At 38.2% G+C, this 25,406-nt stretch overlaps 1 protein-coding gene across 1 annotated transcript in view; it reads right to left on the minus strand.

Annotated features, from left to right (window-relative positions):
- Nucleotides 1–857: 857 nt before the first annotated feature.
- DSG1 (desmoglein 1) overlaps nt 858–25,406 on the minus strand; it is a 38,864-nt gene continuing 14,315 nt past the window's right edge. The window contains exons 6-15 of the mRNA XM_052660479.1: nt 23,878–24,044; nt 18,333–18,467; nt 17,547–17,732; nt 14,602–14,861; nt 11,698–11,837; nt 9,024–9,317; nt 7,218–7,351; nt 6,843–6,915; nt 4,913–5,121; nt 858–1,877 (exon numbers count right to left, since the gene is read on the minus strand). Coding sequence (XP_052516439.1) covers nt 858–1,877; nt 4,913–5,121; nt 6,843–6,915; nt 7,218–7,351; nt 9,024–9,317; nt 11,698–11,837; nt 14,602–14,861; nt 17,547–17,732; nt 18,333–18,467; nt 23,878–24,044 — 2,618 coding nt within the window. The remainder of the gene's footprint in view (nt 1,878–4,912; nt 5,122–6,842; nt 6,916–7,217; nt 7,352–9,023; nt 9,318–11,697; nt 11,838–14,601; nt 14,862–17,546; nt 17,733–18,332; nt 18,468–23,877; nt 24,045–25,406) is intronic.

The following is a 25,406-nucleotide window of genomic DNA, read 5'->3' on the forward strand; positions in this document are numbered from 1 at the left end:
AATTTGAGGTTTGTTTCATCTAATGCCGTTATTAAGGTGGGAGTGGCTGGTCACTTCTGGACTTGGATGTGTAGCCAGGTTTTTACTCTTTAATGGTTAAAGTGAAAGTGAAAGTGTTAGTAGCTCAGTAGTGTCCGACTCTTTGCGACCCCATGGGCTGTAGCGCACCAGTCTCCTCTGTCCATGGGATTTTTCCAGGCAAGAATACTGGAGTGGGTTGCCATTCCCTTCTCCGGGGATCTTCCTGACCCAGGATCGAACCCTGGTCTCCAGCATTGCAGGCAGATTCTTCACCCACTGAGCTATGAGGCAAGCCCTCTTTTAATGGTTAACCCTGGTCTAAATATGTGGTTGAGTTTTTATTTATATCATCTGTGACACTGACCAGACCAGGCATTTGGGGCACATTTCAAATTCTTCTCACATACTTGAGTGTCTATCGCATGTTTAGTTGTCTTTAAATATTGCCTGAGCTATATGAAATTTAAAAACCAAGCAAGGAGAATGATGACCATTGCCATCTTAAGGTCAGTGTTCTGTTCCACGTGCTGGAGATACACTAGAGGCCACACAAAAGCACAGAAGACCCTACAGGCACAAAGAAGCCCCTGTCTCAAGTTTTAGTTCATGGTCATGATTGCCTTAGTATTCATATACAAAAAAAAGTTATAAAGGCTCAGGAGAGCTCTTGCCCAATGGCACTGTTTCCATCGATTTTTCTCATTGTGGTGTCTCACCTTGTGCCACAATTTTCTTAGCACGTGGTTGTGCATCCTAAATCACATTGTTAGTTTTCTGGTGATGGGAATTAAACCTAAATCACAACGATGGTGAAAAAAGCATGCTGGGGTCCCCGGCTACTTGGTATACTGAACTGTACTGTACTTTGTGATTCGACTCCGGGTTGTGGTAGGGGAGGCGGAACCGAGCGTGTTGCTAAAGTGATGCTCAGAGGAACCCCTCAAGTGGCCAATGGTGGCTGTGCCCCCTAGGCTGCTACTCAGGCCCGCGCCACCTCCTAGGCTGCCCAGCCCGATGCCGCCACCACTTCCTCCACCGGCACTGCCCAGCAGGCTGCTGCTGCCGGTGATGCCGGAGCCGGAAACTACCCTCTCGGTCACAATCACGTTGTGGGTGTTCGATAACTCAGGGTGCATGCTCAGATTGCCCACTATGCCGGAAGTTGGCTGGATCACTCTTTCCGTCACTACTACATTCGAAGACTGCCTAGGATCAGGGATGGTCAGAGTGGTGGGCAGACTTGAACTTGGTGCTATTACCCTTTCTGTCACTATCACATTTGACCCGTCTCTCAAGTCAGGCATCTCTAGAATCCCTTGCAAGTCAGCACCGGAGATCGGACCGACTACCCGCTCTGTCACTACCACGTTTGATGCGTGTCGGTTATCGTGAATGTGGACAGTGGGCTTCAGAGTGCCCGAGGAGGTGTAAGACTCGGTCACGGTGACATTACCATAGCCCAGAGGATCAGGAATCGGCGTAGGGTGCTGTACCCCAGGTCCCGAGGGGTAGGTGTTCTCAGAGATGACGGTGGTGGTGCCGAAACGTGGGGAAATGGGTGGGTGTCCACCACCAGTGGGCTCTGTTCCCTGCGGAGGGCAGACCGGCTCAGTGTTGTCCGGTGGCCAAGAGGGATCAGAGTCTGGAAATGGCTCAACGTCTTTTCCCAGGCTGATGTCTGCCAACTTCTTAAACTTCGGCCCCAGTGTATCCAAGAAGCTGTCATCCAAGTCTTCTCCAATGAAGCTACAACAGCCCACAGAGCCCGCAGGGGAGCCTGCACCTTCAATATCGTAGATGAGCAGACAGTCATTGGATGGGCGTCCTTCGTCTTCATCTGCATAAGCATATGCTTTCTGAATTTGTAGATGAAAGAGAAAATGGAATGATGAATACATTTTTAATAGCAATAGAGGTCTTTATCATTATTTCTTCTTCCAGGGGTTTACCAGAAAACTACACGTAAAGCAAAATTCTAACATCTTCCAGAGACCCTTGTTGTTTAGTTGCTAAGTCGTGTCTGACTCTTTGCAACCCCATGGACTGTAGCCCACCAGATTCCTCTCTCCATGGGATTTTCTAGGCAAGGATACTGGAGTAGGCTGCCATTTCCTTCTCCACAGACTCTTTAGAAGTCGTTATGTAATTACTTGAAAGAGTTTGGTTAGAAATTACCTTAACTGTAATTTTGATAATATATTTTGATATTTATTTAGATGGACTTTTTCATGTTGGTGCACTTTGGACACAAAATCATGAAAAGAATCACATGAATTATTTTTCAACCAACTTAGAAGGACATACTTACACAGAACTTAAAGTATGCCAGAATTGTGTATTTTTTGGATTTGTTTAAAAGACACAGTTTATAGTTGATTTGGATTCATTTGGGATTGTACTTGTCTTCCTTCAGATGAAGTGAATATGGTGATTTATTTCAATGTGGTTTTTAAAGCAAGATAAGAGGAGAATTTGACCTTGGGTCTATGCTACTTTGAGGTTCAAAATCGAAGGTGACCAAAGACAGTTCTTAAAAATGGAACTTCTGTCAAGTTAAAGTGAAAGCACACAGACGAGTGTGCTTTTATCTCATCTTTCTTGTCTGCGATACTGGATTGCAAACTTTCAGGTTAAACAGAAACACCTAGCAAACCACTCATTGTGCCATTTCAATTCAGAATTATGTTTTGAGTCCTTACTGTTTGCCAGACACTCGATTAGGAAGTTGGCAATAAAGTAATGAGCAAAACCAGGTAAAGTCCCTTTCTCATAGGGTTTACATTTCAGTAGGATGAACCAGAAAATAACACATAAAGGTATCTGTCAGAAGGTGCAGAGTAAAGGAATAGAGAGATGGGGTTTCTCTTTCAGACAGAGTGGTCAGGGAAAGCATCTCATAAAGTGATGTTTGTTCAGAAACTGGAGTAAAGTCACTGGGAGAGTAAAGCAGAGAGAGAGAGAGGGTTCTGGACAGAAGGAGCTACAAGTGCAAAAGTTTTGAGGCAGAAATTGTACTTTTCATGAAAATAATATTCATGGGTAGGGACACAGATAAGAAATATGCCTATAGATTTCAGCAACAGTTTTCTTATTATTTGCTACTATTTGAAAGATTTTTACTGGTATTTCAGTTCAAAATATCAGCCACTGGGTTCAATCCCTGGGTCGGGAAGATTCCCTGGAGAAGGAAATGGCAACCACTCCACTATTCTTGCCTGGAAAATCCCATGGACAGAGGAGCCTGGCAGACTACAGCCCATGGAGTCAGACATAGACACGACTGAGCGACTTTTTCACTGTTTTTCTGATTAGGAGAGTTAATGAAGGTGTTTTAGGCCAGGATGTATAAGGACATAAAGGTATGAGAGACAGTCTCAGAGGTAAGAAATTTTTGAAGGTTTAAGTGTCCTATGAAGTATGCTACTGCTAAGTCGCTTCAGTCGTGTCCGACTCTGTGCTACCCCATAGACGGCAGCACACCAGGCTCCCCCATCCCTGGGATTCTCCAGGCAAGAACACTGGAGTGGGTTGCCATTTCCTTCTCCAATGCATGAAAGTGAAAAGTGAAAGTGAAGTCGCTCAGTCGTGTCCGACTCTGTGCGACCCCGTAGATGGCAGCCCACCAGGCTCCTCCATCCATGGGATTTTTCCAGGCAAGAGTACTGGAGTGGGGTGCCATTGCCTTCTCCGCTAATGAAGTATAACTAAGGGCAATTCTGTCTCTACCTGGAGATAGAAAAATTAATTATCTCTGGTTCTTAGAATATCCTAGAAGTGTACTATGGCTCTTGGGCCTACTCTTTCTTTTTTTAAAAAAATTTTATTGGAGTATTGTTGCTTTACAATGCTTTTGTTAGTTTCAGCTGTATAGCAAAGGGAATCAGTTATATGTGTTTATATATATATATATCCCCTTTTTAAAATTGCCTTTACTCTTACTATATCACTCCTTTACTCTGTGCTTGAAACTGAGCCAGTTACCAGCAACATAATGTAGAGCATGTACGGACGTGGGCATGTGACTAACAGATTCTAACAATGGAACATTCCATAAAACGTACAAAGTACTACAGAAATACACATAGAGAAACATCAATCCTATTTTGGATGAGAGAATGAACAGTTAACAATTTCAGAAAGGTGGAAATGTTTGAAGTGGATTGAAAGATGAGTGGGGGTTGGTAAGAGAGATGATCAGATAGAAGCATTCCAGGATGAACACAGCATGAAAAAAGACATGGGGGGGAGTGGACCAGCGTGAATAAGGCAGAGGCGCTTGGCAAGTGGGGTTGTTGGTAAGGAGTAACTGGAGATGTGAGGGCAGAGGTCAGCTGGTTAACGGCTATGTGAAGGAATTTTGGATTTTATTCCACAGGCAAAATAGAGCTGGGAGCCACTGGCTGTTTTAAAGCAGGGGAGTGCCGTCTATGGGGTTGCACAGAGTCGGACACGACTGAAGCGCCTTAGCAGCAGCAGCAGCAAAGTGCTCAAGTCAGAGTTTTAGAAATGTTATTCAACTGGAATATAGATTGCCAGCATCCATATCTAAAGACCAGAGGCTGGGAACCTAGTTAGGAGATGGCCACCATAACCTCGTTGAAAACAGTGGGGGTCTGGGGTAGAGGTGGGGCTTCCTTGATGGCTCAGCGGTGGAGAATCCACCTGCAATGCAGGAGACAGAGGAGATGGGTTCAATTCCTGGGTCAGAAAGATCCCCTGGAAGAGGGAATGGCAACCCACTCCAGTATTCTTGCCTGAAAAATCCCTTGGACAGAGGAACCTGGTGGGTTATAGTCCAAAGGGTCGTAGAGTTGGGCATGACTGAGCTACTGAGCAAGGGGTAAAGATATGGGTGCAGGATGGAGGGAAGGCATGGGGACAGAGAGCTTACCTGGCAGAAGTAACTTTCCATGAAGTTCATATTCAGCCCTCCTTCTCTACATTCCCTCATAGAATTTCTTCTTAGTGTTCCAGGATATTCTTGACATATCTCGGGTCCTCCTGACATTTTAACTCCATCTGTTAGTTCAAATCCTGTTGTTCTTTCTCCTCCTCCCAGATCTTGCATTTCTCTGCCACCATACTCATTTGTGTAAACTCCTAAAAGTGTTGATCAAATTAAATTTTACTTTCCAGTAAATTATATTTTAAATCTAGTAAACTGTATTTTCTCTAGCATATTATAAACTAAAAATTAGTAACTTACTCTAATGTATAGTTTCTTCATTTAGGTATGCAGTTGTGAGCGAGCAAAGAAATAAAATGAAGGTAATACATAAAGAATGGAGATTATAAATATGATATTGAGTTCAAAATAATATTATTAACCAATTTGTTAATCCAGTAATTATTTTTTGTCTGTTACATGTGTTAGTCACTAAGTCATGTCCGACTCTTTGTGACCCCATGGACTGTAGCCCACCAGTCTCCTCTGTCCATGGAATTCTCAGTAGCCATACCTTCTCCAGCGGATTTTCCCAACTCAGGGATCGAACCCGGGTTTCCTGCACTGCAGGTGGAATTTTTTACTGTCTGAGCTACCAGGGAAGCCCATCATTTGTTGAGAGGTTACTGTATGTTGTACTGGGATAAGAGGGCTCCGTAGAGGTTACAAAACCCTATCTATACTTAAGAGAGTTTGATTTCAAATTGGAGGAAAATACCCAAATTCTAAAAGTTAAAGAAAAAGTATAAGAATACTCAGCGTATATATATTAGACTCTAGCACAGGCACTCCAAAGCTTTCAGAGAAGAAAACACGGCTATGATGAGGGCAAAGGTTTGCATGGAGACTCTGGGATTTGCATTTGAATGTGAGGAGTGAGTAGAAGTCTGTTATAGTATTCCATGTAGATGAGATAAAAGGGTGGCCTAGACTACGCAAGTGCCATTGACAGAGAGTGTTGACAGTGGAACAGTCCTATGGCTTTCATATTTTAAAGCTGTTGAGTTTAGGTACAGCATTTCGTACTTCTTATTCGGATGCTGTTCATTGTGCTTTGTTCAAGGTTTGTAGACTTAATAAGGGAATAAATGCATAAATAAATCCTCGTGGATTTGAAGATTTGTCAAGTCTTGAGAACTGATTGGGTGTCAATGAATAGGAAGCTATGAGAGTCAACAATAAGTTTCTGCTTTTGAGGTGGAAGGTGTTGGTGTCATTAACAAAAATGGATGCCTCATGGGGAGAAATAAGTTTAAAGACTAGCATCTCCCGCCTTTTGAATGTGGTCTAGTTCTGTAAGTTATAAACATTCTATGTCTTTTCCATTTTGAAGAGTTCAAAGTGGAAAGGTCATGATCACAAGTTTGAAAAGGACTGAAAAAAAAAGAATTGGTAATATTTATTTACCTTGAAAAGAAGCAAGATGGTACAATTATTTTCAAAATATGAGTTTTTAATTAATTGCTCTTTTTATTAGACTGATTTTGTGAATTGTAGAAGCAGAGGCTAGCCTCAGTAAATGAGCATACATCTATTTAATAGGGTTGTTTTTAAGTTCAAATGAGTAGTTTTTAATAAATAACAATTGCTCTATTAAACAAAAAAATCTCAACCAAAATCTATTTACAGAAATCCCAATCATCACCTGTGTACTTTCTGATGATTACGGAAGATTTAAAAAAATACCAGCTTAAAAGAATAATAATTACTGTAGGTTTTTCTTTATCATTTAATTTGCAAATTAGTCATCTAAAAAAGAATGATAGGAACAATTGTAAAGATAAGACGGTTGGGAAATAGTAAGATGTACAAAGACAGAGAACAGAGTTCCTTCGTAGTAATTGAATTGTTAAAACTTTAAAAAAATTTTTCTTACCTGAGTTGTCAACGTACTCAATTACATTTGCATTAGTGCCTGGTATGCATGGTACACCAATATTGGTCAGAGCCTAAAGGACAGGAAACATTTTCCCATTTGTAATGGTTCTTTTCTTTCAATGATTATACAGTGGGCTTGTTCTCAAATTATCTGAGACATTAAAAAGAAAAACGCTAAAAGCAATGTGAACCTTATTGATAAAGGCTTTCTTGGTTACTGTCACCCAATTCTGATGCACCTTTGATTTCTCTTGGTTCTCCCTTTTGGCTCTCTCAGAAAAAAGAACAGTCTAGACTGTGAGTGATTCCCTGTGTCTTGGTTCAAGAGTTTTGAAGCCTGTGAAGGGGCCACCTGTTATTGATGAACACTTACCCCAGGATCGGCCTGTGCACCTTCCACTGCCCACGAGTGAATTGCTCCGTCGGAACATTCAGGAACAGGCTCAAAGCCAGCCCCGCCGCCAGGGGCGCCTCCATAGTCACAGCAGATCAGCAAGAACGGGACCACTGATGGGGAAAAGACAGGAATATTGGAATTACCAGTGGGACCACAGTAAAAGAAAACGACCTACCCTTATGATTAAATTTGAATCCCTAATTTAACTCCACTTGATCAATAACCTCAGATATGCAGATGACAGCACCCTTATGGCCGAAAGTGAAGAGGAACTAAAAAGGCTCTGATGAAAGTGAAAGTGGAGAGTGAAAAAGTTGGCTTAAAGCTCAACATTCAGAAAATGAAGATCATGGCATCCGGTCCCATCACTTCATGGGAAATAGATGGGGAAACAGTGGAAACAGTGTCACTATTTTTTTGGGCTCCAAAATCACTGCAGATGGTAACTGCAGCCATGAAATTAAAAGACGCTTACTCCTTGGAAGAAAAGTTCTGACCAACCTAGATAGCATATTCAAAAGCAGAGACATTGCTTTGCCAACTAAGGTCCATCTAGTCAAGGCTATGGTTTTTCCTGTGGTCATGTATGGATGTGAGAGTTGGACTGTGAAGAAGGCTGAGCGCTGAAGAATTGATGCGTTTGAACTGTGGTGTTGGAGAAGATTCTTGAAAGTCCCTTGAACTGCAAGGAGATCCAATCAGTCAATCCTAAAGGAACTCAGTCCTGAATATTCATTTGAAGGACTGATGCTGAAGCTGAAGCTCCAATACTCTGGCCACCTGATGTGAAGAACTGACTCACTGGAAAGGACCCTGATGCTGGGAAAGATTGAAGGCAGGAGGAAACGGGGACGATAGAGGATGAGATGGCTGGATGGCATCACTGACTAGATGGGCATGAGTTTGAGCAAGCTGTGGGAGTTGGTGATAGACAGGGAAGCGTGACATGCTGCACTTCATGGGGTTGCAAAGAGTCGGACACAACTGAGCGACTGAACTGAAGTGAGATGAAGTCCCCTCAAGGTCAACCCCTGCCTGTGTTGGTAGTACCAGCCCTCATCACACTGTCAGACATCCTTTATTTCTTCTCTGCTGGAGTCCTTTATTGCGGTTGCTTGTACTCTCATTCTTTTGGGACTGTGCACATGGATTTTTTCTTCTTCTTGTCCAGTAGGCTAGCTCCTAGTCATCTGTTAAAACCCAACTCAGAGTTTACTTGCTCTATGTAGCCTTTTCTGATTGTTTCAACCAATTGTTTCTTACTGTCTTCTTCACTCAAACAGCAATTTGAACCTGTCTGTTATGGTGGTGGTTGGTGGTGATTTAGTTGCTGTGTTCGACTGTTGTAACCCCATAGACTATAGCCCACCAGGCTCCTCTGTCCATGGGATTTCCCAGGCCAGAATACTGGAGTGGGTTGCCGTTTCCTTCCCCAGAGAATCTGCCCCTCCCAAGGATCAAACTCAAGTCTCTTGCATTTCAGGCAGTCTCCTGCCTTGCAGGTGAATTCTTAACCAACTGAGCCACCAGGGAAGCCTGTTATGGTACTTCCCTATTACATTGAGACTCAATGCAAACTAGTTTTTATCCTCCACTGGACTCTAAGAAATCAAACTGATTTTTTTTTCATGTCATAAACCCAACACCAAACATAGAAATTTCTTGATAATTTTGCACAAAATAAGAATGTATAGAATATATTTCATCAAAGAGAGAGAAAACTAATTGCCTCCCTAGTTTTTTTGGAGTGACACATAAAAACAGAACTGTTCAAATACTTACATCCTAGGACCAAGAATCCCATGATGAGTAGTCCAATGCCAGCAGGACCAAAATGTACATTATCTCCTAGTGGCTGATAAACACCAGGTTGACCTCCAGCATTACCATTTGTGTCACCAGCATAAGTATTTTTGTCATTACCAACACCAGTTGTGTAGCCATTAGTGGCAACATGTCTGGAAGTAAGGCCATATTCAGTGGTAGTACTTCCATTTAAATTTGTACGATCAGTTTCCCAGCCACCGTTTTCAAGGTTAATAATAATTGTACCAGTACATGTTCTTTGAAGAGCATCTGTAACAAAGTTTAAAATGAAAGAAATATTTTATACATGTAGGTTAATAATTGTTGGACGATACAAAACTATTTTCTCTTTGCATAAATACTTATTTCAGTGTCTTAATTCCTACCAATTCAATAACCCCCCCCCCCATATTGTCTTTTGTCTGTGACTCAGTTTTTAAATCAAATCATTATGAGTCAATATTAGTGCTTTAGAAAAACTGTTCCATGTGTTGAGAAACATACACAATAAACATCACGTTATGTGTTGGTCAGCAGTGTGTTATAAGCCCATGTGGAGACATTTCTAGACTATGTGTTGCATACTTCTCCATATTTTGTTTGCTGTTTGACTGTCTTTCATCTTCAGTTCTCGTTTTTTTTGTTTTTTTTTTTTCCCTTTTATAGCCTGACAAAACCAACAGACTTTGAGCAGGTTGGTCTGTCATTTGTATAGAAATCACCTACTGATAAAACATCATATCCTCAAACTCACAACTGTCAGTTCAAACGACTCATAGGAGGGAGAATTTGGCACTATTGGAGGTGGGGGGTGGATTTTCATTATTAATAAAGTGGAGAACTTTTGTTTCACTATCAGATATTCCAAATTTGCTTTCTTCTTGTCCTTCGAAGTTTCAGTAAATTATTGTCTTTGTGGGCTACACATGAGAGGAGAGATCTTTGTGATTTGTTTGAACTTAATGGCTCCACACTTGCTATTGGTTTCAGCAAGTTACTATAATTGTTATTGTTGTTCAGTTGCTAAGTTGTGTCAGACTCTTGCAACCCCATGAGCTGTATTATCTCTATTTTATAGATGTAAGTTTTGTTGTCAGACTTTGTTCATCATTGTCATTCTAGAATCTGGCACAACGGCTAACGTTTGGTTAGAATTCAACACATAGTTTCTGAATAAATGGATAAGAGTATTCCTGAAAGCAGGTGATAGAGACAGGCTCACATCCTAGTCTGTGTGCACGTGTGCACGTGTGCCCAGTCGTGTCTGACTCTTTGCAACCCCCTGGACTGCAGCCCAGCAGGCTCCTCTGTCCATGGAATTTTCTAGTCAAGAATTCTGGAGCAGGTTGCCATTGTCTACTCCAGGGGGTCTGCCTGACCCAGCGATTGAACCCACATCTCTTGAGTCTCCTGCATTGGCAAGCAGATTCTTGGCTACTGCACCACCCAAGAAGCCCACATCCTAATCTACCTGAAATCAAAGTCCATGTCATTTCAGTCAAGCTAAGCTGATTCTATTGTTATTGCTGTGTCAGAGTACAACAATTCTGTTGTTACTGTTTTTGTTATTTTTATTATTATCATCAGATCCAATGTTTATCCCAGAAAACTGTATTTTTTAATGACAAAGCTAATGTTCGCTACTTGCCCTAAACCAACAGTTTTAGTAAGCTTAAGTTTCAATTTCCCCTTCATGTGTCCAGTTAAGCTTGATGTTGGGTGTAAGAAAAGGAGTAAACTAGCAATTGCTTAAGACAATTTCAGCACTGAAATAAGCTCTATCTGTGGATGGAATAAACATTTCTATTTGTAATATACTTTCCTCCTAGTGATCTAACCTAGTTTAAAGCTGTTGGTCTTGAAAAGTAATAAACTTGCTAATTCCAAATTGTTTACATGAAGTTGTACATCAAGTAAGGATCATATAAAGTTAAGCTAGCTTGGCTTTGTGTCTATTTGAAAATAATTTTACAATATCATTAAAAATTTTCAATTACCGACATTAATAGGAACTAACATTTATTGAAAGTCAGCACTTGTCTAGCACTTTACTGTAATGACTCCTTGAATGTGAAAGTGTTAGTTCCTCAGTCATCTCTGACTCTTTGCAACCCCATGGACTGTATAGCTCACTGGGCTCCCCTGTCCATGGAATTCTCCTGGAAAGAATAATGGAGTGGGTTGCCATGCCCTTCTCCAGGGGGTTTTCCCCACCCTGGGATCGAACCCAGGTCTCTCACATCGCAGGCAGATTCTTTACTGTCTGAGCCACCAGGGAAGTACCTAATAACTCCTTAAGTACTTCTAAATCCATAATGTTACTGTCCCACTTTATGGAAGAAAATCTGAGGGATAAATGGGTTAAATAACTTCTCTAAAATCTGTAGCTAGTAAGTGATGGTACAATATACCAATCCAGTTTCATCCCAGAGCTCACTGTCCTAACCATAAATTATAATGTCTCTTGTATCATTCAGGATTTGATTCTGTAATGCCCAGTATGATAATTTTTGTTGGAAAAAGGGTACTTCAAAATACAATAATTAAAATTTTAGTTTCTGAATGAATATGTATATACAAATTCCATATATATATAATATAACTATACATAAATTTCATGAGAAGGGAAAAAAATAAGTTGATTTCTTACCATCAATAGATAGAATTGTTCCTTCGTATTTTCCCCCAAGTATTTTGTATTGTTCCATAGTAACTTTATTTCTCAAAGTAATTGCGGCTGTCTTTGAGTCAATAGCGAGCAAGTCAGTTGGATTTCTTCCCATTACATATCTGTTTTTGAAAGACAGTGGTACAAATTAATCTTAGTTATGTAGAGAGAGAGAGATTGATTTTGATTTTTTTTTTTTAAGGATAATTGCTTTATAGTGTTGTGTTGGTTTCTGCTGCCATCCAGTGTGAATCAGCCCTAGGTAAACATATGTTCCTTCCCTCTTAGACTTCCCTTCCACCCCCCCATCCCCTCCTGCCTCTCTAGGTTTTCCCAGAGCTCCCTGTGTTACACAGCAACTTCCCACTAGCTATCTATTTTACATATGTTAATGTATATGTTTCAATGCTTCTCTCTCAATTTGTCCCACCCTCTCCTTCCCCTGCTATGACCACAAGTCTGTTCTCTATGTCTGTGTCTCTATTCCTGCCTGCAAATAGGCTCATCAGTACCATTTTTCTAGATTCCATAGATTTGCATTACTATACAATATTTATTTTTCCCTTTCTGGATTCACTCTGTGTAATAAGCTCTAGGTTCATCCACCTCACTAGAACTGACTCAATCATTCCTTTTTATAGCTGAGTAATATTCCATTGTATATGCGTACCACATTTTATCCATTCATCTGTCAATGGACATCTTCCATGCCCTAACTTATTGTAAATAGTGCTGCAGTGAACGTTAGGGTACATGTGTCTTTTTGAATTATGGTTTTTTTAGGGTATGTGCCCAGTAGTGGGATTGCTGGGTCAAATGGTAGCTTTAGTCCTAGATTTTTTTTAAAAAGAAATCTCCATACTGTTCTCCATCATGGCTGTGTCAGTTTACATTCCCACCAACAGGAGGGAATGTAGGAGGGTTCCCTTCTCTCTATACCCTCTCTAGCATTTACTGTTTGTAGATTTTTTATGATGGCCATTCTAACTGGTGTGAGGTGATGGTTTTGATTTTAAAACATGTTTCCTGCCAGTAGATGTAACCCCTGGATATAATTTTCAATCATTAGAAACTTTGTCTGAGGACATTCAGAAATGGAGGGAGATTTAAATTTAAGAAAAAGAATTAAGCAACCACTTGTGATGGAATGTCTATTACACCCATTTGGATGTCTGAATAATCCCTTGATACTTTCAGCCTCATTTTCATTTGATTTTGGTAGCATCAGAACTGTCCTGCACAACCCAGATACTGGGACTTCCTGGACTGCTGCTAATTCTAAACTTTTCTCTTACCAAAGAAGTTATTTCTTCAGAGCTTGGCTTTCATCCCTTTCCTATTTCTAACCCCTCCCCATATACACAGTGAATTTACAGGATTTCTTGTGGATTCCAAACTCCATCCTTGTCTTGTACCTCTATCCTATTCTCTGTTCTCTTCCTCTCTTCATCTTTGACTTTGAAGTTTTCCTTCCATTTATATGTTTGTTAGACGTACATTGGTTAGAGAACTCTCTGTGTTGGGCATTGTGGTAACGTGGGGAATAGAACTTGGAAAGGAGTCAGAGGTAGGGGTGTGATCTTCCCTCAGTGAACTCACATCAGTGGAGTACAAGAGAGCTTATCAGCAATGGTGGTGCGAAGACCGTAGATAGTGGAATCTGAAAACAATTCGTGTGGATGATCTTATTTATAAAGCACAAATAGAGACAGATATAGAGAACAGATGTATGGATACCAAGGTGGAAGGAGGGGTGTGATGAATTAGGAGACTGGAACTGACATATATACTCTATTGATACCATGTATAAAATAGGTAACTAATAAGAAGCTACTGTATAGCTCAGGGAACTCTAGGCAGTACTCTGTGGTGACCTGTGGGGAGGAAACCAAAATGAAGGGATATATATACATGTTTAGCTGAATAACTTTGCTGTATAGTAGAAGCTAACACAACACTGGAAAGCAACATGCTCCAGCTCCTGCTCAATCACTCTTTCATATCCACCTCTTTACGACCCCATGGACTGTAGCCTACCAGGCTCCTCTGTCCATGGAATTCTCCACTGGGGCAAGAATATGGGTTGCCATGCCCTCCTCCAGGGGATCTTCCTGACCCAGGGATTGAACCCATGTCTCTTGCTTCTCCTGCATTGGCAACTGGATTCTTTACCACTGAGCCACCTGGGAAGCCTTAAGCAACTATATTCCAATAACATTAAAAAAAAAAAACAAAACAGTAATGGCACAGTGTGGTAAGAGCTATAATACTCATATGGGTGAGTTGACTACAGAGCAAAAATCTTTTAAAACTAATTTGTGAGATCTTTCCACCCCACCATTGTTCTTGACTACAGACACTTTTCAAAATACATGTGCACGTATAATACAGTGATTTTTCAGGATCAAGTAGAAACATTTGGATATGTAGAGTTTAAAAAAAACTACAAAGCATGACCTTTTCCTTAATGTAACCAACTTTTTCATATCAAGGTTATTGTTGATCAATATTAAGTGCTGATTAAAGTAAGAAAGTAACTCATATGAGTTAGCTAAATCTAATTGATTTCAATGTGTGGATTTGCAATGGGAAAATCAATCAATCAAATCTTCCAAGGGGAATACCATGATGTGTGGAAATCAGCTAACTGATCAATAAAATATCTAAACACAGGAGTGTCAAACTTTCAAGATACAATTATTTTCACATTTTAAACCTTCACACTTTCCATCTTACATTTTTCACAGATTTTTATACTTTCTTAAACACTCTTAAGTAACAGTTCACCAGTTTGTATATGATTGAATTTCAAAAATAGTGAAAACTATTTTAATTCAGATACAGTTCAATATGTGGTGAAAATTAGTTGGAAAAAATCAGTCTTACCTAACAGTTGTTGAAGGCCGACCAGTGTCAAGATCCAAAGCGACATAGTCTCCCACTTTATAGTTTTGTCCCATATTACTATTTATTACAAATGTCCTTGAACCTGGACGGAACACTGAGCCTTCAATTACATTTAACACGGTCACAGAGACTGCAGTTGCTGTGAGTTTATATTGAGACATAATTGATTGATGAAATTCAGCTTTATTTCTAACACCAAGACTAAGCTGCAGATTATTCATAGCTTCAAAATCTAGGGGCTAGAAAATACAGAGTGAAATGGTTTTACTAGAAGGAGAAAAAGCATTCTAGAGGAAAAAGACATTCTTTGATTAGAGGCAAAAGAAATTCTTATATCTTCAATAAAATATAAATACATATAAGTACACAATCTATTCTTACTTTATGTTCAATTCAATACAAACACATGAAAATACAGTAAGAAAAAAATCCAGTAGTCAGATCCTTTGTTGAAAAAGTTAAAAATGTGTGAGTTCTAACTGTTCACCAAATTAAAAAATTTAAAATAATACAGATGGTCAAATCCATTGATTTTGTAGTGCAAAGAGAGCTTATGTTAGTTGCTATCATTTCACGTTTCTCAGAAAATAGCCCTATTTATTACAAACAATGGGCCAAATACACCTAGTCTCAATCATTTGACTGATTTTATCCATAAAGAACTATTTACAAGAAATTTTATTTTGTATATGTGATTTCTTTCAATAAATCAAGTAATAGAATAGAATATGTAAATAATGAAATCCATAGTTTATATATCCAGGAAAAAATTCATTTTACATTATAAAATTATCAAGTAGTCTTTTTCATTATGAAAGATGTTGTCAAAATCCACTACTCATATAATCCACAACTATGCAGTATGCATGTAAATACCAACTACATTTTTCTAAATTTTCACAAGAGTAGATTAGATGACCATCAATTCACACATTGAGCTCTCCAGTTAGCTAAAATTTTCAGTCTTTGCTCTAAAATTATCTCTATTTGCAACTCCAAGAATGGTTATAAAATTATGTATATATACACATCATATGCAATTGTTGTGGTGGACGGGGGAGCCTGGTAGGCTGCCGTCTATCGGGTCGCACAGAGTCGGACACGACTGAAGTGACTTAGCAGCAGCAGCAGCAGTCACTAAGTCATGTCCAACTCTTGCGACCCCATGGAATGTAGCCCACCACGCTCCTCTGTCCATAGGATTTTCCAGGCAAAAATACTGGAGTAGATTGCCATTTCCTTCTCTAGGGGTATCTGCCCGACCTAGGGGTCGAACCTGGGTCTCCTGCACTGCAGACAAATTCTTTACTGACTGAGCTACCAGGGAAGCTCTATGCACTTACTATATGCATATAATCCTAACACAAAATTGATACATGATGTCACACACATCTGGGAAAAAAAATCAACATTAATCCCATTTTACAGATAGAGATATTGAGGCCAGATAGATAAATCAACTTTCTAAAGTAACATCATAGTTTGGAGTGTAATAGATTAGGACTCAGTTTTCCCAGCATGGAATTCTAGATAGGATTGTGGAAAAAAGAATGTGAACTTAATAGCTAGAAAAATTGAGGTTTGAATGTCAGTTATCCCACTTACTAGAGATGAGAACTGAGCAGGTTACAAACTCTCTCTGAACCTCAGTATGTGGGCATAGAACCTAATTTGCAGGGATACTGTAGAGAATAAATTAAGGCATGTGCTCAATGAGTAAGTGAATGGGAGCTCTAGGTATGGTGACATTTATGAAGACATATGAGACAAATGATCACACATTCCTATAGGGACACAATTCCTCAGGAGTTCATTTCCCAGGGCAGTTTTGAAGGAAGGAAATAGTGAAAAAGGATTGCACTTTACCATGAGGAATACGTGTTGCATGCATCATATACAATCCATGCACAGCTATTGCAGATTTTAAAAAATTGACTGACAAGTCTAACAGCAGAGGGTGAAACTTTCACTGTCGACTCCCTAGGAGTCAGACATTTTTTCTCATTGAATCCCAGAGAAAATTCTACTGCAGTTAAATTGGTGGATAAATAATGTAGTGGAGACACAGAAGAACTCTGTTGACTGGGATGATCTGGACCAAATCTCTAGTGTATGTATGCCTGTAATAAGCCTGGGTCAGCAGCCAATGTGAGATGAGAATTTGATAATCCTACAATTACAGTGGGCTTCCCTTGTACCTCAGCTGGTAAAGAATCTGCCTGAAATGCAGGAGACCCCGGTTTGATTCCTGGGTTGGAAAGATCTGTTGGAGAAGGGATAGGCTGCCCACTCCAGTATTCTTGGGCTTCGCTGGTGGCTAGGCTGGTAAAGAATCCACTTACAATGTGGGAGATATGGGTTCCATCCCTGGGTTGGGAAGATCCCCTGGAGGAGGGCATGGCTACCCACTCCAGTATTCTGGCCCAGAGAATTCCATGGACTGTAGTCTAATTTTAATTTTGTAAAAAACTCTGGATAAACTAATAACTTTTAATTCATATGATGAATATTGTTAGTGAATAATAATTGTGTACAGTATTGACAAGGACACCTTTTTTTAGGCCATGTTGAATCTGCTTCAAAATAAAATTCTTCAAACTGAAAGGATTAATCAATTATTGTTGCAAGCATAAAACAAGATTCATGTTTAAGAATGCTTTCCCTTTATATGATCCATGAGGGAATATTGTATTGATAGGGAAGAGTTTCAAGTAAAAACTTCAGTGCCTATTTTTATAAAATGATATGAGCAGAAAAACTCTCTATAAAAGGCTCTATATCATATATAACCCTAAAACACAGTAATTTTTATTCTTTTGCCTATTCAAGTTTGTGAAGTGTCAACATCATTTTAAGATTAGCACTTTGAAAAAAACCAAGAAAACAAAATATTGGATAGGATATAATATAATAGAGTGCCATACCTTGACAACCTTTAAGGTTCCCACATTTGTTCTTTCATTCATTTCTATTTCAAACCAATTCCCCTCATTTCCAGAGATGAAGAAAATGACTGCCATCCAGTTAGCTGAGAACTCCTCATCCAAATCTATTACTCTAATCTGGAGCAAATTTGAATTCAGAGTATTTTCTTCAATGCTTATGGATTGCTGAAACAAGAAATAAAAATATTTTAGCACAAACTATGTGAGAAAGAGAATTATACTAGTTTTATATAGAATGTTTATAATTATTCATGATATAGAAAGGGGGCCCATGTTTGTGGTCTGACTTTTCATTGTTCAAATAAGGGTTTTTTTCATATGTATTATATAAACAAACATGAGATGAAATATGTGTGTACCTTTGTGTTATGACTTAAAAATAACTAACATGTACATCTGTAAAGAGAATTGTTAGAACAAATTTTAGAAGGTAAGGAAACTAAAGTTATTAAATTCAAGGACTGGACTTTGCTGGTGGTCCAGTGGCTGAGACTCCATCTTCCAGTGCAGAGGGTAGGGGTTTGATCCCTGGCTGGGGAACTAAGATCCCACATGCTGCATGGTGCCACACACATACACACACACACACACAGACCCCAAACTTTGGGACTTTCCTGGTGGTCCAGTGGCTAAGACTGAAAGCTTCTAATGCAGGGGGCCCAAGTTCAATCTATGGTCAGGGAATTAGATCCCACGTGCTGCAACTAAGACCAGGTGCAGACTAATAAATAAATACTTTTAAAAAATTCAAGGACTATTACTTACTGTTGGCAGTTCTATGTATGGGATGTTATCATTGACATCGAGGATTTTAATGTTGCATTCACACTCTGCTGACATACCATCTGCCCCACCATCTCGGTCTGAGCCTCTTACAGCTAGAGAGTACTGGCCATATTGCTAAAAAGACACAACAAACAATATCACAGTTGATGTAGACAGTTCTTATTTTGTCTTGTACAAAGATCTTTTAAAATGTTGGCTCAACATTTGCATAAATCTATGTTGAAGATAGAGGTAACACAGAATGTTGAAAATTCACAAATCTCACATGAATCAATATGAAGTTGCCACTTCTATTCCTAACAATGCCTATCCAGCGTTATTTAAAAGAAGCAAAAATTTTAAAAGCCCTCATTCCTTATTGTATGCTGAAAAATAATATAAAGGATGAAGCAGACCAAAATTGTCAAGAGGGGAGAGATTGTTTACCAGGAATTTATAGAATGAAAATTCTGTACCTAAATTATTAGCCCCTGAATGTGCAAGTAGAATAAAGAGATAGCAAATGTTTGCATTTCTGGGGAGTGGCAGGATGTGGCAGTACAGTTACTGATGATCTGTTTTCTCGATTCTATTCAATAGTACTTAAATTTTTAGAAGCTGGTAAAAGCCATGAAGCCTTTTCTAGATATAGGTATGTGTGCATCCTCACTCAAAGTTCATATACTTTTAGAGGATTCATAGTTAGGGATGTCTTGAGGGCTCTCCACAAATCCCAGGTTAAGAATATCTGTTCTGAAAAAAAGGGAGAGGCCTCAAATTAATAAGATTAGATATGAAAAAAAGAGAAGTAACAATGGACACCACAGAAATCATGAGAAACTACTACAAGCAACTGTACACCATAAAATGGACAACCTGGAATAATAAAGACAAGTTCTTAGAAAGGTACAATCTCCCAAGACTGAACCAGAAAGGAACAGAAAATATGAACAGACTAGTCACAAGTACTAAAATTGAAACTGTGATTTTAAAACTCCCAACAAATAAAAGTCTAGGACCAGATGGCTTTGCCAGTGAATTCTATCGAACATTTAGAGAAGAGTTAACACCTATTCTTTTGAAACTATTCCAAAAAATTGCAGGGGAAGGAATATTCCCAAACTTATTCTATGAGGCCACCATCACCCTCTTACAAAAACCAGACAAAGATACCACAAAAAAGAAAATTATAGGCCCATATCACTGATGAAAATGGACATGAAAATCCTCAACAAAATACTAGCAATCCAAATCCAACAATGCATTAAGAGGATTATACCCCATGATCAAGAGGGATTTATCCCAGGCATACAAAGATTTTTCAGCACCTGCAAATCAATCAGTGTGATACATCACATCAACAAATGGAAGAATTAAAACATATGATTATCTTCATTATCATCATCAAAAGAAAAGCTTTTGATAAAATTCAATACCCATTTATGATAAAACTCTTCATAAAGTGAGCATAGAAGGAACATACCTCAACATAATAAAGGCCAAATATGATAAACCTACAACTAAAATTCTACTCAGTGGTGAAAAGCTAGAAAATATTTCCTCTGAGATCAGGAACAAAGGAACAAGACAAGGATATCCACTCTTGCCACCTTTACTCAGCATAGTTTTGGAAGTCCTAGCCACAACAATCAGAGAAAATGAAATAAACTGAATCCAAATTGGGGAAGAAAGGGTAAAACTGTCACTATTTGCAGATGACATGATACTATATATAGAAAATCCCAAAGATGCTCTCAGAAAGCTAGAGCTCATCAATGTATTTGGTAAAGTTGCAGGATACAAAATCAATACACAGAAATCTGCTGCTCTCACAATGAAATCTATACTCTCACAATGAAGGTCAGAGAGAGAAATTAAACAATTTTGTTTCTCGTCACATCAAAAAGAATAAAATACCTGGGGATAAACCTACCTAAGGAGACAAAAGACCTGTACTCTGAAAACTATAAGATGCTGATGAAAGAAATCAAAGATGACACAAACAGATGGAAGAATATACCATGTTCTTGAATTGGAAGAATAAATATTGTCAAAATGACTGCAGTACCCAAGGGAATCTACAAATTCAATGCAATTCCTACCAAATTACCAATGGTGTTTTTCACAAAACTAGAACAAAAAATCTTAAAAGTTGTATGGAGACACAAAAGATCCTGAAAAGCCAATGCTCTCTTGACAAAAATGAAGCTGAGAAAATTAGACTTCCTGACTTCAGACTATACTGCAAAGGTGCAGTCATCAAAACAGAATGTAACTGATACAAAAATAGCAGCATAGATCAATGGAACAAGATAGAAACCCAGAAGTAAATCCATGCACCTATGATCAGTTAATTTACAACAAAAGAAGCAAGACTTTACAATGGAGGAAAGACAGTCTCTTCAATATTAAGAGGTATTCAGAGAATACCTCCGAGAAAACTGGACAGCTACATGTAAAAAATGAAACTAGGAGATTCTTTAACATCATATACAAAAATAACATCATACACAAAATAGATTAAAGATTTAAATGTAAGACTGGATATTATAAAACTTTTAGAAGGAAAGATAGGCAGAACAGTCTTTCATATAAATTTCAGCAATATTTTTCTCTGAGCCATCTCCTATAGTAATGGAAATAAAAACAAAAATAACAGGACAGCAATGGAGAAACAGACATAGAGAATACACTTATGGACACGGGGAGAGGGGAGGAGAGGGTGAGATGTATGAAAAGAGTAATGTGGAAGCTTACATTACCATATGTAAAATAGATAGCCAACGGGCATTTACTATATGGCTCAGGAAACACAAACGGGCTCTGTTATCAGCCTAGAGGGGTGGGATAGGGAAGGAGATGGGAGGAAGGTTCAAAAGGGAGGGGATATATGTATACCTATGGCTGATTCATATTGAAGTTTGACAGAAAACAATAAAATTCTGTAAAGCAATTATCCTTCCATTAAAAAAAAAATAAACAAGTGAAACCTAAATAAATCCAAAAGCTTGTGCACAGCTAAGGAGACCATAAACAAAATGAAAGGATAACCTAGAGACTGGGAGAAAATGAGTTAACACAAGGGATTAGTCTCCAAAATTTACAAACAGCCCATGTGGCTCTATATATGAAAAAACAACCCGATCAAAAAAATGGGCAGAAGATCTAAGTAGACATATATTCAAGGAAGACATCAGATGGCCAAAAGTACCTGAAAAGATGCTAAGCATCACTAAAAATTAGATGCAAATCAAAACTACATTGAGATATTACCTTACACCAGAGGTAGTATCAGCAAATCAAAACTACATTGAGATACTACCTCACACCAGAGGTAATTTCAGCCAGAATGGCTGTCATCAAAAAATCTACACACAATAAATGCTGGAGAGGGTATAGAGAAAAGGGAACCCTACTACATTGTTGTTGGGAATGTAAATTGCTGCCGCCACTATGAAAAATAATATGGAAGTTCCTTAAGAAACTAAAAATAGAGCTGCTATCTAATCAGCAATCCCACTCCTGGGCAATATCCAGAGAAAAACATGGTTTGAAAGGATACATGCACCCTAATGTTCACTGAAGTGCTGTTTACAATGACTAAGACATGGAAGCAACCTAAATGTCCATTGACAAATGAATGGGTAAAGAAGATGTGGTAAATACGTACAATGGAATATTACTCAGCCATTAAAAAGAAAGAAATAATGCCTTTTCAGCAAGAGGGATGAAACTGGAGATGATCATACTAAGTGAAGTAAGTCAGACAGAGAAAGACAAATATCATATGATATTGCTTATATGTGGAATCTAAAAAAAAAATGATGCAAATGAACTTATTTACAAAGGGGAAACAGGCTCACAGACTTAGAGAACAAACTTGTGGTTACCAGAAGGAAGGCTGGTTGGGGAAGGATAGATTGTGGGTCTTGGATTGACTTGTACAAACTGCTATATTTAAAACAGATAAGCAACAAGGACCCATTTTGTAGCACAGGGAGTGAAAGTGAAAGTGAAGTCGCTCAGTCGTGTCCGACTCTCTGCAACCCCATGGACTGTAGCCTACCAGGCTCCTCTGTCCATGGAATTTTCCAGGCAAGAGTACTGGAGTGGATTGCCATTTCCTTCTCCAGCAGATCTTCCCGACCCAGGGATTGAACCCAGGTCTTCCGCAGCGTAGACAGACGCTTTACCGTCTGAGCCACCAGGGAAGTCAACTCTGCTCAATATCATGTAACAATTTAAATGGGAAAGAATTTGAAAAAGAATAGATATATGTATATGTATAGCTAAATCACTTTGCTGTGCACCTAAAACAAATGCAACATTGTTAATTAATTATACTCCAATATAGACTAAGATTATAATAAAATAATATGTGCTCTAGTGGCTTGCCAGTGACTGCACAGTTCCTTTATTGTTTAGAGTTCTTCACCATTACAACTCTTTTCATGTTAAAGGTATCCCACTGGGCTCCTTAAGAAAGTTTGAGAGGGAAAAAACAGCTAAATAGTCAATTTTTTCTGATGGTAATTTTCAAACAAGTAATAAAGGACATAGTGATAACCTGGAAACTGATGGCATTTGGGTTATTATAGAGCACTAAAATAATCTGATTTATCCTAAATCCTGAATTGTTAGCAGGGAGATGGTCATTTCATGTTTGGGAACACATGTAAGAATTAAAGATTTTAAAATTAAAAAAATAAATAATTAATTAATTAAAAAAAGTAGCTATAGCACTTAAAATTTAATTTATCAAGTATAAAATAAAATTTCCTTATTTATAACCCTGAAATTATGCACATCAGTTATATTCTATCAATATTAAAAGACATAATGAAAAGTTGCTATTTTAAAATTAAATCAAGGGACCACATGGTATTATAGAAACCATGTGATGCTGATTCTCATTTGGTAACAATCAGTAATTATTTTTAAATCTGTAAGTGAATAGACTGGTCTGGATGTTACTGAATTCCTCTCCATCCTTCTGATTCTGTGAGTCATTTCCCAAAGTAATCAGTGGGCTGTCAGTATGTGAGACATAGGAAGAGAAAAGGGAAAAAAGAGTTCTCTTGTCAAATGAGCCTATGATAGGCTGGATTAAAGAAAGATCAGCAAACAAAACAAAAAAGAAAGATAAGCAAGTTTCTTAACCTGTAAAAATTCTTGGGGCTTCTACTGTGTTCACCTGCATTGTGACTCACCAAGATGGGGGACATTACAGCAATTGTTTCTTAAATTTATTTCATTGTAGAACATACTTGGAAAAAATAGAGCTTTTACATCGACCTTGTGTGTATTTGTATGTACTTTTAGAATGTAGTTTTCTCAAATTGAGACAAATTCGGTAAATTAAATGGGAAATGAGTATAAAATCTATTTGAGGAATTATTTTCATCTCACAGATATTTCTTATGTCATTCCCATTATGTGAAAAGTTTTAAACTATTGTTTTCTTTTCCATTTCTTTTTCTTAGAACTCTTGCTTTTAGAATCAGTTCCATTGAGACTACAACCCACTGAAAAGAAAAAAAAATACCTCTCTGTCTAGAAAATTATTCATTGTTCGAATTTCTCCAGTGTATCTGTTGATAATAAACATCGGTGAATCTGAAGGTTCTTGTCTTATGATCTTGAAGGCTATTTTTGAGTTCAAATTATTTGGTTCATCTGCATCAGTGGCATTGAGTACCATCACCAGTGTATCTAGAAGTCAAGAAAATTGATTGCAAATGGACAATTTGCATTTTTGTTGTAATATAGTATACTGCTTTTCTAAAAAGTTAGTCCATGTAATGGGAACTCCACCATTTCCCCTTTCTATTTTTTCAACATATCAATATCTTAGCTCCTTTTCTATACCTTTGTCTTGATGAAAAGATCACATTTTACCAGGAACTTTAGACATTACTGATATTTAAAACACAAGGAAATATTTTCTTCTGCTTTTACATTTCTTATTCTAGTGTAATTATTTTTTAAAGGCTTCTATGGTGAAACAGAGTGATATAAGGACAGACTAACTCTCCCAGCTACAGCACTTTCTAGCTATGTGATCTTGGCTTCAGTTTCCGCATCTATAAATGGGGATGAAATTGGATTGTCCTCACTGAGTTCATGAAAGAATTAAATAGTTATAAGCAATAAAATTATGTGAAGTTCCTATTGAATAATACACATTCAGTAAATATATTTCATTATTTTATTTTGCGTGGTCTCTAGTAAAGTGCTAGATACCTAGTGGTTTAAAGAGATGCATATGTAATTACATACTGCATCTGTTCTTCACCTTTTCCGGTAATCTTGTTGGTAGTTTTGATGAAGGATACTGGAAATGTGAGGAGCTGCAAGCATTCATAAACTAGACTTTTCTATACTCAATTCTGCACCATTGGCCTTGTCTTTAGACATAAACTATCAGCTCCTGTCTCTCTCTCTCAATCTCTGTGTGAATTTATTTCAGCAGTTTTAAGTGTTTTCAGAGGCAATTATTTCATTAATTATGGTGCATTCATACAATAAAATCTCATGAAAATCTTAAATGATGAAACCTGTATTTCCTAATATGAAAATGTGTTCAAAATATATTTAAAAATTCACACTGTAGATTAGTATGTAAAATATGGTCATATTTGTTTCTTCTTTGGAAATATGTTTATATATATTTACATGATTATAGAAAATATGTACCTAAGTAACTAGTGATTCTATTTGCCGCTGAAGAATGGTACAAAGGAGAGCAAAGAATGCATTTTATTCCATTTTTACTCACATTTGTGAAATTTTTATAGTAAACCTTCTTATAGTAGTATTTTTAGAAGTTTAAAATATAGGTATAATATTTTAACAAATAAAAATTAAAATGTAAGAATTATTTGAATTTACAAGAAATTATACTGCTTAAAGGAGAAGGCAATGACACCCCACTCCAGTACTCTTGCCTGGAAAATCCATGCACAGAGGAGCCTGGTAGGCTGCAGTCCATGGGGTCGCTGAGGATCGGACACAACTGAGCAACTTCACTTTCACTTTTTGCTTTCATGCATTGGAGAAGGAAATGGCAACCCA

This window comes from Budorcas taxicolor, chromosome 22 (assembly GCF_023091745.1).
Source record: "Budorcas taxicolor isolate Tak-1 chromosome 22, Takin1.1, whole genome shotgun sequence".
Lineage (NCBI taxonomy): Eukaryota > Metazoa > Chordata > Mammalia > Artiodactyla > Bovidae > Budorcas > Budorcas taxicolor.